This window comes from Vombatus ursinus, unplaced genomic scaffold, assembly GCF_900497805.2.
Source record: "Vombatus ursinus unplaced genomic scaffold, bare-nosed wombat genome assembly UNPS02014863.1, whole genome shotgun sequence".
Taxonomy (NCBI): Eukaryota; Metazoa; Chordata; class Mammalia; order Diprotodontia; family Vombatidae; genus Vombatus; species Vombatus ursinus.
The window spans coordinates 21,033,394-21,050,718 of record NW_020954641.1 but is presented as its reverse complement, the minus strand read 5'-3'; the positions used below and the strand labels follow the sequence as shown (position 1 = coordinate 21,050,718).

Genomic DNA, 17,325 nt, shown 5'->3' with positions numbered 1-17,325 from the left:
GTCCACACATGGGAATTGGCTCCTATTTTAGTTTTATGGGATGTTCAGTGGTATTTAAAAATAAGTCAAATCAACACAGTTTGGGATTGAGAATTCATCTGTCAGATTCTGCCTAGGGGAGAATTTAAGTAGAGGGGTGTTGAACACCTTTCAGAAAGTAGATAGGTGTTATTAAGGGGCAAATAACAAAGGGGAGATGTTTGCCACTTATAGGATGGTAGAATCGAGGGAGGTAGAGGGGAAAGAAAGTGATGCAGTAGGGAAAGAGAGCTCAACCAAGTTTCCAGTTTTCTGAGTTCCTACAGGAAATTACTAAGGTTTCAGGGTGCCTGGGTAGATGGCGTTTCATGGAGGGGCAAAGTCCTTTCTTGGAACTGCCAATGAGAAGCAAGATGATTGAAGTCTTCCCTCCATAAAGCCCTACTGCCACCTGAAGATACTAAACTCTGTAGCCACAGGGTAAAAAGAGTGATAATGACTGCACTCTGACCTACATCCGTGGATTTGAGACTTCCCAGCTATGGCACCAAATTATAAAAACACATAATGTTAAAAGGGATCTCAAAGATCATCTGGTTCAGCTTCCCTGTTCTATAGAGGAGGAAATAGATCCAGAGAGTTGAACTGAGGCAGCGTAATATAGAGGAAAAATCATAGATTAAGAAGTCAGATGACTTGAACTCAAGTTTTGATTCTGACACTGGGCAAATCACTGCTGCTCTATGTATCTCAGTTGCCTTATCTGTAAAATGGGTATGAATGATACTTGCATTACCTACACACAGGAATACTATCCAGAAAGTACTTGGAAACCTCAAATACTTGGATATTTAGATGCATTTCCCATCCTTCTGCTGTAGGCATTCCCTCCACCAGACCATATAGTAACAACTCCACACTTTCTTTTTTTAAATTTTTAATTAATTTTGAATTATTAACAATCACTTCCATAAACTTTTGAGTTTTAAATTTTTCTCTCTCTCCCTCCCCACGATGACACACAATCTGATATAGGCTATACATATATATATATATATATGTACATATATACATATATATATATTAACATATTTCCACGTTAGTGATGTTGTAAGTATTAGAACTAATAGGAGGAACCACCAGAAAGAGGAAACAAAACACAACAGAAGAAAAAAAATGGCAAATAGTATTCTTCTATCTGCATTCAAACTCCATAGTTCTTTCCATGGATGTGGATAGCTTTTCCATCCTGAGGCCTTTGGAGATGTCTTAGATCCTTGTATTGCCAAGAAGGGTTAAGTCTATCAATATTAGTCATGGCACAACGTGGCTGTTACTGTGTACAACGTTCTCCTGGTTCTGCTCATTTCACTCAGCATCAGACCATACAAGTCTTTCCAGGTTTTTCTGAAGTCAGCCTGTTCATCATTTCTTATAGCCAATAGTATTCCATTACATTCATAAACCACAACTTGTTCAGCTATTCCCAGTTGATGGGCATCCTCTCAATTTCCAATTCTTTGCCACCACAAAGAGCTGCTATAAATATTTTTGTACATGTAGGTCCTTTTCCCATTTGTATGATCTCTCTGGGATATAGCCCTAGAAGTGTTATTGCTGGGTCAAAGGCTATGCACATTTTTATAGCCCTTTGGGCATAGTTCCAAATTGCTCTCCAAAATGGTTGGATCATTTTGCAACTCCGCCAACAATGCATTAGTGTTCCAATTTTCCCACATCTTCTCCAACATTTATCATTTTCCTATTTTGTCAGGTTGACCAATCTGATGTGGCACCTCAGAGTTGTTTTGATTTGAGTTTCTCTAATCAATAGTGATTTAAAGCATTTTTTCATATGACTATAGATGGCTTTAATTTCTTCATCTGAGAACTGCCTGTTCATGTCCTTTGACCATTTATCAACTGGGGAATGACTTGTACTCTTATAGATTTGACTTAATTCTCTATATATTTTAGAAATGAGGCCCTTATCAGAGAGACTGGTTGTAAAAATTCTTTCCCAATTTTCTACCTTCCTTCTAATCTTCTTTGCATTGGCTTTGTTTGTGCAAAAACTTTTCAATTTAATGTAATCAAAATTATCTATTTTGCTTTTTGTAATGTTCTCTATCACCTGTTTGGTCATGAATTCTTGTGTTCTCCATAGATGTGACAGGTAAACTATTCCTTGCTCTCCCAGTTTGCTTACAGTATCAGCCATTATATCTAAATCATGAACCCATTTTGACTTTATTTTGGTATACAGTGTGAGATTTTGGCCTATGCCTAGTTTCTGCCACACTCTTTTCCAGTTTTCCCAGCAGTTTTTGTCAAATAGTGAGTTCTTATCTCTGAAGCTGGGGTCTTTGGGTTTATCAGATAGTAGATTACTATAGTAGTTGACTACTGTGTCTTACATTCTTAACCTATTCCACTGATCCACCACTCTATTTCTTAGACAGTACCAAGCAATTTTGATGATTGCTACTTTACAATACAATTTAAGATCTGGAATGGCTAGGCTACCTTCCTCTGCATTTCTTTTCATGAGTTCCCTTGATATTCTGGACTTTTTGTTCTTCCAAATGAATCTTCTTATTATTTTTTCTAACTCTATAAAATAATTTTTGGTAGTTTTATTGTTATGACACTGAATAAGTAAATTAGCTTAGGTAGAATTGTCATTTTTATTATATTAGCTCAGCCTACCCATGAGCAACTGATGTTTTTCCAATTATTTAGAGCTGACATTTTTGAGTGAAAAGTGTTTTGTAGTTGTGTTCATAGAGTTCCTGGGTTTGTTTTGGTAGGTAGACTCCTAAATATTTTATAATGTCGACAGTAACTTTAAATGGAATTTCTCTATCTCTTGCTGTTGGACTTTGTTGGTAATATATAGAAATACTGATGATTTATGTGGATTTATTTTATAGCCTGCAACTTTGCTGAAGTTGTTTATTATTTCAAGTAGTTTTTTACCTGATTCTCTAGGATTGTCTAAGTATGTTACCATATCATCTGCAAAGAGTGATAGCTTTGTTTCTTCTTTACTTATTCTAATGCCTTCAATTTCTTTTTCTTCTCATTGCTAAAGCTAACATTTCCAGTGGGATATTGAACAACAGTGGTGATACTTCCACACTTTCTAATTCAATTAAACTTCTAGTTCATCTCTCCAAAAATCTTTTAGAGTCATCCTCCTGACATAACAAAGCTTCCTTCTGGTTCTTTTAATGTCATGAGGGTGCTTAGACTCTTCATCTATTGTCTCTTCTTTTTTTAAAAAAAAATTTTTTTTAGGCAATTGGGGTTAAGTGACTTGCCCAGGGTCACACAACTAGTAAGTGTCAAGTGTTTGGTCTTAGGCTGGATTTGAACTCAGGTCCTCCTGACTTCAGGGCTGGTGCTCTATCCACTGCGCCACCTACCTGCCCCTATTGTCTTTTCTTAATACATGATCTGGAGAACGAAATGGCAAACCATTCCAATATTTTTGCCAAGAAAACCCCATGGGCAGTACTGATGTGCTATGGTCCACAAGGTCTTGAAGAGTCAGACACAACTTAACAACAACAACAACAATTACTATATGATCAGCTTACTTACTTTTCAGTTCTGTACAATTCAGTTCATCATTTATTTAGTGCCTGCTAAGTGCCAAGGGATTTGAAAATTAAAACAGTTCTGGCCCTCAAGAAGCTTACATTCTACCTTTTACATCACTTCTTACGTGTGGGTCACTGCTGATAATATCCTGTAGCCTGCTTAACATACATGTGTTTCCTTTACTTTTTGGTAACATACAATTTTGACCCATGAAAAAAAATTGTAGGTAAAACTGAAATTTATTATTATATTATATAAATGTGTTATGATGATGGTGAATACTAATACCATCTAATGACTTGCCTAAGATAAGTCCTATTAGTAAGCACATTTTCTTTATTTTTTTTCTTGACTGTGCTTTCTCAGTCTCTTTGCAAGATTTATCTTTATTTGCCTCTTGCCATCTAAGTGTGGGCTTCCCCCAAGGTTCTATCCTTGGCCTTCTTTTCTTCTGCTATACTCTGCTGGTATACTGCCATCTATATCAATGGGTCCAATTGTCTTCCCTATAAAGATGATAGCTAAATCTATTTATCCAACCCTAATCTCTCTCTTGAACTCTAGGACTACATTGTTGTTGTTGTTCAGTTGTGTTCAGCACTTCATGACCTCATTTAGGGTTTTCTTGGCAAAAATACTGGAGTGACTCGCCATTTCTTTCTCCAGCTTATTTTACAGATGAGAAAACTGAGGCGAACAAAGTTAAGTGACTTGCCCAGGGTCACACAGCTAGAAAGTGTCTGAGGCCAGATTTGAACTTAGGAAGATGAGTCTTCCTGATTCTAAGCCCACTACTCTATCCTCTGTGTCACCTAGCTGCCTTGCATTACCAACTACCTATGTCTACCACAATAGCCTGCCAGAACCTCAAATTCAACATTTCCAAAACAGAACTGAGTATCTTCTCCCCTCTGCCCATTCTCTTGACTTTCCCATGTTTATTGAGGGCACTATCCATCTATTCACTCAAGTTTGTGCCATATCAGAGACATCTTTAACTCTTCCCTCTCCTTTACCTCTCACATTCAATCAGTGGCTAAGTCCTTTCATATCTTTCATATCTCTCATTTCAGTTCCTTTACTCCATTCCTACATCTATAACCCTAATTTGGTTACTCATCATGTTTCATCTAGACTATTGCAATAGCTAGAAAATTGGTCTTTCTTCCTCCAGTCTTGCCTCTCTCCAATTCATCTTTACACAGTGACAAAAATCATCTTCTTAAGATTCAGGACTATCCTGTTCAAAACCTTTAACAACTCTATATTGTCCCAAGAACAAAAGGAAAGACAAATATTTAAAATGTCTAGTTTTATTTTTTACATCACCATAATTTCTCTGAGTATCTCTCCGCCTCTCAGTACTTGGTTTGGCCTTCCTCTCCATCCCAACAGCTGTCCTCATACATTGGGATTTATATATACAAGTATATCTCCCTTTATTTCAATTTATCAAGCTCCAGCTTATCTATATCTTCACCTGACATCCCCAATCCACACCACAAAAGTCACACCTTATTTCTCACCAAAACTGTGCCACTTCCAAGATCTTGAACTCTGAAATTCCCTATTCCTTTAGCCCAGTACCTTAAGGTTCTCCACAATCTTTTTTCAGCCTATGTCTTTCCATCTCCTTCTTTTCATCACACTTCCAAAACCTATTCATTGTCCTGTTCTAATCCATCCTGTTCTCTGGCCCTATTACTCCTTTTCATGTACCTTATATACATACACACATGCAGACTCTCTGACTCTCTCTCTCCCTATGCAAATACACACGCACACAGACTGTGTGTGTGTGTGTGTGTGTGTGTGTGTGTGTGTGTGTATATATATATATATATATATATATATATATACAACTTGTTTTTCAAACTCTATATTTCTTCTCCTGCCTCATGTATTTGCACAATTGGGAGAATACTTCATGTGCACTTTTCAGAATCATTATATTCCTTCAAGGCTCAGCTCAGATGCCTCCTTCTCCTCCTCCTCTAACCTACGACTGTCCTTTCCCCATCCTCCTCCCCAGCCCCCCTTCAAATATCCCTAGAGCATGGGTTGTTAATCTGGAGTCAGTGAACTTAAAATTTATTTGATAACTATTTCAATATCATCGATTTACTTTGTAATGTTAAAAAACATTATTTTGAGAAGGGGTCTATAGGCTTCAATAGGCTGGCAAAAGGGTTTCTGATACGAAGGTTTTTAACCTTCGTATCAAAACCCATGCCATACATTTTTTCTGATTTTTTTCATTGCTTTCTTTATATTCTTCTTTGTATTATAATATTATACTACTCTTTATATCATACTATATCTATGTATACATTATATTCCTTTATTTAAATAGTTGATGCAAACTCTTCAAGGGTAGGTATTGTTTAGTTTTTGCCTTTGTATTTCTAGCACCTGGCATAGCACATAGTAAGTACTTAATAAGTATTTGTTGAATTGAATTGTTTATGGAGTTAGGAAGCTCATTTGCTATTGATTGAACTTCATAGACTCCTGCCAGGGCCCCATTGCTAACGGAATACAAGTAGCTATATAGAGACTTTTTCTTTAGGCAGAGAAAGAAAAAGAAGACAATCTCATTGGAGCTCTGGAGAAAGAAGAAGGCTGGGAAGTAGACAGTGGGGTCTAGATCCAAGGAGAAAGAGAATGAATAATGAATGAATAAAACATTTATTAAGCACTGTCTATATGGGAAGCTCTTTGCTAAGTGCTGGAGATGTAAATTAGAAGGTAAGACTCCCATTCTAAATGTTGTTCAGTTGTTTCAGCCATTTGACTCTTCATGACCCCATTTGAGGTTTTCTTGGCAAAGACACTGAACTGGTTTGCCATTTCCTTCTCCAGCTCATTTCATAGGTGAGGAACTGAGGCAAACAGAGTTAAGTGATTTGCTCAGGGTCACACAGCTAGTAAGTATTTGAGGCTGGATTTGAACTTAGGAAGATGAGTCTTCCTGACTCCAGGCCCAGCACTGTTTGCCTCAGTTTCCTCATCTGTACAATGAGCTGGAGAAGGAAATGGCAAATCACTCCAGTATCTTTGCTAAGAAATCCCCAAAATGGGGTCGAGAAGAGTCAGACACAACTGAGAAACGACTGAACAACTCTTTGTCTTCAACAAAAATATAAACTCTGTATATAAGTTTTTTCTTCTGTATATAAACTTTGCCTTCTCTCTTTGCCTTCAATGAAACTATAAACTCCTTGAGGGCAGGGACCACATCTTAGACTTCTGTATCCCCCATGATGTGTGGAATGGTGCTAAGCACATAATAGGTGCTCAATAAATCCTGGACAAAATGAGGGCTATGTTTCCTTAGGATGATTTAGACAAAGGTAAGGGAAAGAGGTGATGGAGAGTCTTCTCAGGCTTCCTGCCCTTGAAATCTCCAACTTTTCTCTTTAGGTACCAAATGCTTCTCTCAGTGAATTCCCTTCCATTTGTCCCTCCACAGAGCTCTCTCTCTCTCCATCATTACTTGGGGAGATAGGTTGTGGTTCCCCAGATTTAAATCACAGAGCAGAAAGGAGCCATAGAAGTCATCTAGTTCAAACCCTCTATTTTACAGATGAAGAAACTGAGGACCCAAGGAGGATTTGTCCAAAATCACCAGGCAGTAAAGGGCAGAGTCAATTTGAACCCATGTCCTCAGATTCCAAATCCAGTAATCTTTCTACCATACCATGCTATCCCTTGGAAACTTATAGAGTTATAAAATCTTAGATTTGAAAGGCCCCTCAGAGGTTGTTAATTGCAATTTGTACCCAATACAGGAAATCCTTTTATGACGCGAGAAGCAATGTGTCATAGAATGGGCAGAGCACTGACTCTGATATCAGAAGACCTATCTGGGTTCAAATTCCACCCTTGATGCTTACTACCTGTGTGACCTTGGGCAAGATACAAACCGATTGGGCCTCAGTTTCTGTATCTGTAAAATAAGAGAGTTAAATCAGATGGTTTCTGAGGTCCCTTCCTTCTCTAGATCCATGATCCTGTAATCCCTGACATGGGCCTACAGTTTCTGCTTGATTCTAGTCCTGTATGGTAGGCAGGTGATCAGGAACTTCAAGAGGCTGATGTAGGAGCATGATAACCCACCTACTTTTCCTTTTCCTCAGAATCACACTTTGATGAAGTAAGAGAGATGAAGATCCTCAGCTCTCAGTGGTAGGCTGTTACAGAGTCTGTTTACAACGATGCCCCTGTCTTATGGAACTATGTATTCCACAATGGCATCTTGATGTGCTGACACACAAACCCTGTCTGTCACCATAGGCCAGTGGTCCTTGAGATGCCTGAGATCTTATTTTACTGCCCTCTCTCCTCCACCCCCTCATGTTTGGGGGTATAATGTATTTTGTCCTGAAGCGACAGGCAGAATAGGTTGAAATGGTTTATTGCCTTCCTCGAGGCAGTGGGAACAGCTTGAACTTTTATGTGATTTATGCCTTAAACAAGCTCCCATTTCAAAACTCCAACAGCAGGATATGTATGCCCATTCAAGAATCAATTGAATAGTCCACTGGTTTGTAAAAACTCCATGTCTGTGACATTTCATCGTCATGCTCCAAACGACACTGGGTTTAAACCCCGGGTTTTTATCTGCCATATGAGATTTTCTGATTCTGCTCGCCAGTCTACTTCACATCTTTTACCAGGTTGGTGGGATTCAGGGGCCAGTTATGATATGAGGGTTCTGCATTCCTCTTACCTCAGCCAATCAGATTCTCTGTTATATTCTTAGGCCTTCTCCTGATTCTTTTGACATTGGGCTCATGGTCAGGAGTCCAGGTACCATGTTTATTACCTCAGCCACTTAATATTTCCTCTCTCGAGTTCTGCCACCTTGTAAGGATGACTTGTTTGACCTTTTGGAACTTCCTTGCCCTACCCAGATCTCACCAATGCCCTCGTCTTTGGAGTAACTTAATATGGTATCACATAATGATAACAACTTGTATATTTTTTAACTTTGTGGATGCACAGTTATGTCCACATCTAGACTCATAACAAGGAGAAGCTCCATGGTGTAATACACAGGGCACTGGACGTGGCGTCAGGAGGACTCAGTTTAAATCTAACCTCATACATTTTACTAGCTCTGTGACCTTGGGCTAGTGATCGGTTTGACTAAATGATCTCTGAGGTTCCCTCCAGTTCTAGAATTAATGATCCCATAATCTATGAATAGCTCGGTGAAGTTACTGGGGCAGAAATTATCCTTATGAGGTAATGAAGTGACTTGCTTAAAGTCACACAGCTAGTTAATGGTGGCTTTGATGATTAGAATTCAATTCTTTTGCTTGAAGCTGGCCACTCTTTCCAATGGAGCAGCCTGTGTGGAAAGTGTCTGAGGCCCACGTGAGTAAAAGCAATAATAATAATAGCTGTCATTAATATTCCCCTTTCAGATTTGCAGAGCATTTTACATACATGATTCTATTTGAGCCTCATAACAAACCTTCGAGGTGGGTATCCCCATTTTGCAGAAGAGGAAACTGAGCCTCTGTGAGGTTAAGAGACCTGCCTAAGGTCAGAGAAAGAATGTGAACCCAGGGCTTCCTGACTCCAAGTGAAGCATTCTATCTAATGTCTTTCCTTAGTAGATCAGATCAAAAACCAATTATAGAAAGTGGTTTTCCTTTCTAGCTGTTCTCTGTTTTTCTAGAGGTTCAGAATTCACAGAATTTTAGAGCTGGAAAGAATCTTGGCAATGATCTGGTCCAACCACCTTATTTTGCATACGAGGCAAGTTTGGCACTGGGTCCCAGGTTACTTGATTTAAGTTTGAGGATCTTTCCACTAGATCAGAGTTTCTTAAATTGTGGTCCATAAACTTAAAAATATTTTTTTTGATAACTACAGTTTAATATATTTTCTTTGTAATATTAGGTACTTTCTTATGAGTTTAAAAACACTCTGAGAAGGAGTACATTTTATCAGATTGCCAAAGGGGTTCATAACATAAGGAAGGATCAGAAGCTTTGTCTTATATCCTGTTTCCTATTCAAAGCTCCACATAAGTGGTCGGTGACCAATATCACTTTTGCTTTACAGATATGTAACTAATTTTCTGGGAAGGAGGAGATGCGCAAAGGCAAGTTTGGAGCTTTGAGATCAGATCTTTACCCCATCCCACTCCCCTTTCACCACTATGAACTATTACCCAATTGGACCTCAGATCCTCCTCTTTTCTAGCTGTCTTTTGGATCCTAGCAGAGATCACCTATCATGATTACTTGTAAGAATCTAGGGCTATGATTCTGGGCAGACTGCTCAAACTTCAGTGGAGTTTTTCTTCTGTCTTGGTGGGGGAAAGCCCCAATGACATTAGCTTTTCTTTTCCTTCTCTATTGTGTCCTAAAGAGTATTTATTAGTGCTGGTTTGGGACCAGATTCATTATATTGAGCCCTGGGAGAAACTGAGGAAATAGAGTGCTAAATTTAATCAGTTCTCAAAGCAGTATCATAAATCTGATTAGTGGCTCACCTTTAGATACAAGAACAGTTACTATATTAAAAGAAAATGCTCTAACTGGATTACAATTCAGTTAATGAGGCTGCTGTTATCTGTAAAAAGACATACACCCATACCAAGAGAGGTTTGTTTATACAAACAGATCTATATTAGATAATGCAATACATTGTAAGGAAAAACCAGATGACCAACTCTTTAATGGTAAAGAAATTAAAGTGAAAGGACTTTAATTTCTAAAGCATAGCTGAAGCTAAGATTAAATAGTCTTAGCCAAAACTTGAAATGAAAGCAGCGATTCTGTGTTGCTTTTCAGAAATAAAGTTATCCTTTCAGGATCCAATGTCCCATGCCCAACATCTCATCTTGGGCCATCACTGTTTGGCAAAAACTAATTCCCTTGTGCAGCTAGGTGGTGCAGTGAGTAGAGTGCAGGCCTTGGAGTCAGGAGGACCTCAGTTTAGAAATCTGGCCTCAGTGTGAACCCTGGTTAAGTCACTTAACCCTGCTTGCTTCAGTTTCCTGATTTATAAAATGAGCTGGAGAAGGAAATGGCAAACCACTCTAGTATCTTTGACAAGAAAACCCCAAATGGGGTCATGAAGAGTCAGATGTGATTGAAACAACCAAACAACAACAACAATAATTCTCTTCTGTGTCTATGAACAACAGTGATAGTGCCTTACACTTGTGTAATTCTTTATATTTTTTCAATGTATATATAATATATATACACACATATGGATATATGAATATATGTATGTATATACATATATATGTATGTATATATAAAATATTCATTAGAACTTCAAAATAAACCCTAAGGAAGGCAAAGCATTATTAACTCCATTTTATAGAATGGAAAACTGAGTCTCAGAGTAGGTTATTCTGAGATTCATTCTGGGTCTTTGTCCGGTACTTTACCCACTGCATAAAAAATGCCTAGAAAGTTTCCTTTACCTTAGAATAGGTCTTAAAAAAAAACTTGATTATTGTATTTTGAGGCTTCAGAAAGGGTCCCATGATACTGTAAAATCTCATATCCTTTCCCCCAAGAAACAACTAGACTAGACCCATAGATTTAGACCTGATAGGGAGATACCATCTAGTCCAACCACTTCATTTTAGATGTGAGAAAACTGAGGCCAAGAGACATTAAATAACTTACTTAAGTAGATGTGAGAAAACTGAGGCCAAGAGACATTAAATAACTTACTTAAGGTCTTCCAGTTAGTTTGAACAGAGCTGGGACTCCTAACTCCACTCTATCACATTGTTGTTCTAGAATCTGTACGATCACTCTGATTTCAGTTGTTACCTTTCCATCTGAGCAAAGGCATTCAGCATTCATAAGGATGTCAGCAGACGCTGGATGAGAGAAGCATCCATGACATAGGAAGCCTGCTAGGGGCAAAAGTAATTAACTGCTGCCCATGAGTTACAGCAGGGATGTCAAACTCAGATAGAAATGGGGGGGGCACTAAACACAAGGATCCCTGTGGATGCATATTGACTTAGAAAACCACATAGTAACATTACTTATGTTTTATTGTATTTTTATTTATTTTGTTAAATATTTCCCAATTACATTTTAATCTGTTTTGGGCCGCATTTGGGAATGTTAAAGGCAGCACAAGCTGCATGTTTAATACCTCTGGTTTAGAGGTTCTCAAGCAAAAAGGTATAGTAATCCCACTTGAGAGTCCAGAATTATTATCCTTCCCAGGGAAGAAAGCTCATTTTGCTTCACATTTCACTTCATCCATGTCTCTTTCATTAACATAAAATCAAGGAAAGAAAGAAGTGAAGACAATAAAAGTCACAGGGGGAATAAAAGAAGACAGACACTTATTTAAAAAACACTCCTGTAAGTAAAGTGATCATATATCAGCAGTTTTTTCTTCCCCTGTTGTTTCCTTAACCAAATGTTAGTTAGTAACATACTTCACCTCTAGATATTCAGTACAACTGTCAACCTTCAAAAGAATCAGACCCAACTGCCAAGAAAACAATCTGTTTGGTTTTCTTTTTTTAAGATCTATCATTCTTTCTATCCTGAATCCTACGGGGAAAAAAGGAGTCTGGGAATATAATATAGTGCTTGGAAGCTGGCCTGGAGTTTGTTTTGGGGGATATCCATAAACCAAGCACTGAGATGTTCAGGCCCTGAGTCTATTTCATCAAGAAGCTCATCAGGAGTCCTGCTTCAAGATCCTTTGGATTTTTGCCGCAAATACAAGGAACTTATTTTCTATTTCCCTGAACAGAGAGATAACCATCAATAATAAGGAGTCCATCAATTACATATCTTGAACCTCAGATCACTCAGACCTGTAATAAATGCTGGGGAAAGGAATTATTTCTGTAAGTCAAGCGCACTTCCATTCCCACTTCTGCTGAAACTAGATATGAATTTCTGATAAGAAAAAAGGCTGGAAGGGCATTGTGGGAGACATACGTTTCTTCAGCGTGATGATGATTTCCTTTACTTGCCACGTCTTCCCCTTACCATCTGTAAAATCACCTATTTTTGCTACTTGCCACCTAACCCCATATTCTCTCTGGTAAGGCCAGAATTTAGTTTTTGCACTTTGTTTGGGACGAGACATACTGCCACAAACTTGGGACAGCCTCAGCCAACCCTGTCTTGTTCTCTTGGACTAAGCAAAAGTAAGTCCTGTGTATAAATCTCTATACCTGCTGTTAAACAGATGCTTAGTTCAGCCATTCACCCAATGGAGCTGGTTCAAACCAGACTTTATAGAATCCCAGAACTGGAGAGTTAGACGAGACCTTGGTGGTCAACTAGTACAATCCACACAGAGAAAGAATCCCACTACAATATAGTAGGCAAGTGGCCAACCACCATTTATTTTAAGATCACTAAGGAAGGGGGGCTCATGTCCTCTTGAGGAAGGACATCTAATTTTGGACAATTGTCATTGTGAGGACATTTTTTCCTGCTATAAAGCCCCAGTCTGATTGTTTGCAACTTTTGTCTACTGCTCCTGACCTCTGGAGCCAAATAGAACAAATCTAATGCATCCTCCTTTTGAGAAGTTGAAGACAGCTTTTATGTTACCCCTTGAATCTTCTCTAGGCCAATGTTCCCAATTTCTTCAAAGGATTTTTTTATGACATGGATTCCAGGCCCTTGACCATTCTGGATGGCCTCCTTTGGGCACTATCCAGCTGTCGATGACCTATGATACCTGGAACTAAACATAATATTGAAGATACGATCGAATGAATGCAGAGTGCAGGAGAACTATCACTGTGCTTTTAGGAAGTTATGGCTTTCTTAACAGCCTCCAAGACTGTAGGGGCTTTCTTTGGGAATATACCATCGCACTGATTATTATTACCCTGCATTTTTTTTCCAGAAAAAAATGTTGTCTTTTTCTCTCGTACTTGTATTTGTGAAACTGATTTTGTGGACCAAAGTGTAAGACATTACATTCATCCCTAATGAATTTCACCTTATTAGATTCAGTCCAATTCACTAGTCTGTCGAGATCTTTTTGGATTTCAACTCTGTCATCTATTATAGTGGCATTCTCTCTAAGCTTGTGTCTTCTGCAAATCTGATGAGTGTGCCTTCTAGGCTTTTATCCAAGTCATTGATAAACATGTTAAACAGCATAGAACCAAACACAGATCCCTGAGATAGTCCACTGGAGACATCCTGCCATAGACCTTGACTCCAGTGCATGTAATAATAGAATTACATAATTTTTGTAAAACTAGAAGAAAAAGAAGAACGGCTAATAGCTGATGTTTATACAGTGCTTACTATGTGCTAGGCACTTTACAATTATTCTTTAATTTGAACCTCAGAACAACCCTGCAAGATAAATGCTATTATTGTTTCCATTTTACAAATGAGGAAACTGAGGCAAACAAAAGTTAAATGACTTGCCCAGGATCACCCAGCTAGCAAGTGCCTGAGGCTGGATTTCAACTCAAGTTTTTCTTAAGAGAGCTCAAGAGATCATCTAGTCCAACTTGCTCACTTTACTAAAGGAGAAAATGAGGCCCGGAGAGGTTATATGACTTACACACACAGCTAATTTTAGTGGTAGTATCTGCATGTCAGTCTTCCTGGTTCTAAGTCTAACACTCTTATCTGCTATGTTATTCTTTCTCAGGTTTTCTGACTCCTAGTTCAATGCTGCTGCATAGTTTAAATGGTATAGGGCCCTCTCTGTGAGAAAATTCTCTTTAACAATGAAAATAGACAACTCTTTTGCAATGTAGGGTCTTAGAGAATTGGGGAAAGAAGTGCATTGATTTTCACAAAGTCACAAAGCCAGAATGTGTCTGAAGCTGGACTTCCAGTCAGGTCTTTCCACCTCTGAGACAGGCTCTTTCTCCCCTTAGCCAGGCTACCTCTCATTGCCTCTTCCCCATACTCTTCTGTCTTCCACATAGACATGGGGCAATACTGAAGATATGTTAATGGAAGATCAGACTGTGGGGGATAGAAGTGGCTTTCTGAAAGGTACTTCATTTTATTGTTAGTTTTTGCTGAAGAGAATTATGTCCACTTCTCATTTGTGTGCCCTTTCGGATTTGTCTGAACAACCCTGATGTGAAAATTCCTGCACTGACCTCTGAAGGGGTCAACATTTACATAAAATACTTAAATGCTGAGAGAATTTCACTGAACAAAGTTGTTTTTTGTTTTTTAAAGAATCCCAGGGCAATATCTCCTCTATCTACCAGCATTTTAAATTTCAGAGTACATCAAATATTGGCTTTTCCTTTCCATAAGAGTTTTAGTCTGGCATTCCCAGTGTTGTGAATTTAACCACAATGGGTAGAACACCAGGCCTGGAGTCTGGAAGACCTTAGTTCAAATCTGACCTCAGACACTTACTAGCTGTGTGACTCTGGGCAACAGGACACTTAATCCTGTTTGCCTCAGTTTCCTCATCTGTAAAATGAGCTGGAGAAGGAAATGGCAAACCCTCCAGTATCTTTGCCTAGAAAACCCCAAATGAGTCACAAAGAGTCAGACAAGACTGAATAACGATCGAATAACTATTGAACAACAACATACTCCCTCATTTTTCCAAAACACCCCCACCCCCATGAAGGTGAGGACCATCCGCTTCCAATGAATTGTTTTATTTACCTGCTATAGATGAAGCAGTCTTGATTATTGATTATCCTATCTGACTTGTATCTCCGAAGATCCTCCCAGGCATCCTTCAAGGCAGTTACCACTAGGATGATACCGATTGGAACCAGGCCAAAAGCTGGTTGGAACGCATTGACCACTGGGACAAAATTCAGGGCTGCGATGGCCACGAAGTAGAGATTGGCAAACCGATATAACTGCTCAAAAATGTTCTTGGGCAGGAAGCACAGCAAGGTGTATTTGGTTGTTTTGATTTGGTTTCTTTTGTGTTGCCGATTGGGGTTTTCTTTTTGGGGTCTTCCTTCGAAGTTTAGGTTAGAGACCACAATATACTTTCTTTCCTCTTTCTTCTTCTTTTTTCTTCCTTCCCTTTTCATCTCTACCCTCTCTTGTGTCTCAGGGGTCATGCCATGGCTTTTTATTTCCTGGTAAAAAAGGGTTTTTTTGAGCACCTCCATTATTCAGCAGCATGGTCCAGCCATCCTTTTCTTCCTTTCTCTGGGATAGTGTCTTCTGCCTCCTTTCCCAGACTGATAATCCAAACAGGGGAGGGGGTGGTAAATAAAGGGAGCAAAAGATCCAAAACAAGTGGAAAAACTGGTCTAGGGAGAGGTGTGTGCCCAACTTGGCTGCTTCCTTCTCCACCTGTTGAGATGCCTACGTCATCCACTGGTATCTTCCCCTTTCACCCAGTCACTCAGGTAGGTGAGATGACTCTGGGTCCTAAAACCTACCTGGTTAAGCTCTAAGAATAAACCACAATTCTCAAATGATAAAGAAAAGGTAACATTGGGTTGGGGCAGCTAGTTGGTACCATGGATAGAGCACTGAGAATGGAATCAGGAAGATATGAGTTCAAATCTGGCCTCAGACACTAGCAGTGTGACCCTGGGCAAATTACTTAAGCTCTATTTGCCTCAATTCCTCATCTGTAAAATGATGACACATTAAAGAAGGAAATGACAAATGACTCGAATATCTCTGCTAAGCAAACCCCAACCATGGGGTCACTAAGAATCAAACATGATTGAACAATAACAACAACTTTTTGAGTCCACTATTGGGCCCCTGTCAAATATCTGCAAGAAGATTTCCTGAAGTTAGTTCTTATGCCATCATGAATTTCTATGCTCTATGTCTTTCTCAAGTTTCATCTCAAAGTTCCCAATGCTGTATCATATATGTGTATGTATATGTGTGTGTGTGTGTGTGTGTGTGTGTGTATATGTATATATATTACGCCATACCTCTCTGAGGTACATTGTGGTTATTGAATGTTTATGTAGGTATTTTACATCCATTCTCCTTGGATTATGAGTTAAAAGAGGGTAGGAAACGTACTTTTTTTTGTCTTTGTATCCTCCCCCCCACTCCAGTACCACTTCAAATCAAAACAAATCATCTAGCACTTATTATAGTCGTACTATGTGCCAGGCACCGTGCTAAGCTCTGGGAATACAAAGAAAGGCAAAAACCTGTCCTTGATCTTAAGGAAGTCACAATTTGATAGGGGAGACAACATGCAAACAACTATGTACAAACAATATAAATACTGGAGAAATGGGTAGTGTCAGAGAGAAGGAACTAAGGTTAAGGAGGACTGGGAGAGGTTTCTTGTAGAAGAGAGGGCTTTAGCTAAGGCTTAAAGGAAACTTTGGAAGCCAAGAGGTAGACATGAGGAGGAGGGGAAATTCTAGTTATAGGGGAACAGTTAATTAAAATGCTTATAGTCTGCAGATGGAGGGTTTTATGTAAAGAACAGATAAGGAGCCAGCCTCACTGGATCCTTAAGTATATATGTGTGTGCATGAAGAATAGAAAGCTATGTATCAGTCCAGGTTATAAAGAGTTTTAAAAGTCAAATGGAGCATTTTATATCTGTATGTAATGTGGAACCACTAGAATTTACTAAATAGGTGTGTGGGAGATAGGGAAGAAAGGGGTGTGTCATGGTCTGACAGTAGATGGGGAACGGTTAAAGATTATTGAGAGAGCAGAGATGATCTTCTGGAGAAGATGGCATGGAGTGGGATCACTTGTGCATGTAAAGGGGTTTGCCTTGACAAGAAGGGCCACCTCTTCAGGTTAAATAAGCATGAAG

At 38.9% G+C, this 17,325-nt stretch overlaps 1 protein-coding gene across 3 annotated transcripts in view; it reads right to left on the bottom strand.

Annotated features, from left to right (window-relative positions):
* Positions 1 to 17,325, bottom strand: part of ATP10B (ATPase phospholipid transporting 10B (putative)) — a 334,760-nt gene that overhangs the window by 114,018 nt on the left and 203,417 nt on the right. Inside the window, exon 1 of one of the 3 annotated variants that reach the window (XM_027842048.1) lies at positions 15,219 to 15,727. The exons of the other annotated variants lie outside the window; for them this stretch is intronic. Coding sequence (XP_027697849.1) covers positions 15,219 to 15,682 — 464 coding nt within the window. The 5' untranslated portion in view covers positions 15,683 to 15,727. Of the gene's footprint in view, positions 1 to 15,218; positions 15,728 to 17,325 lie in introns of those variants that run through there. 3 annotated transcript variants of the gene reach the window in all.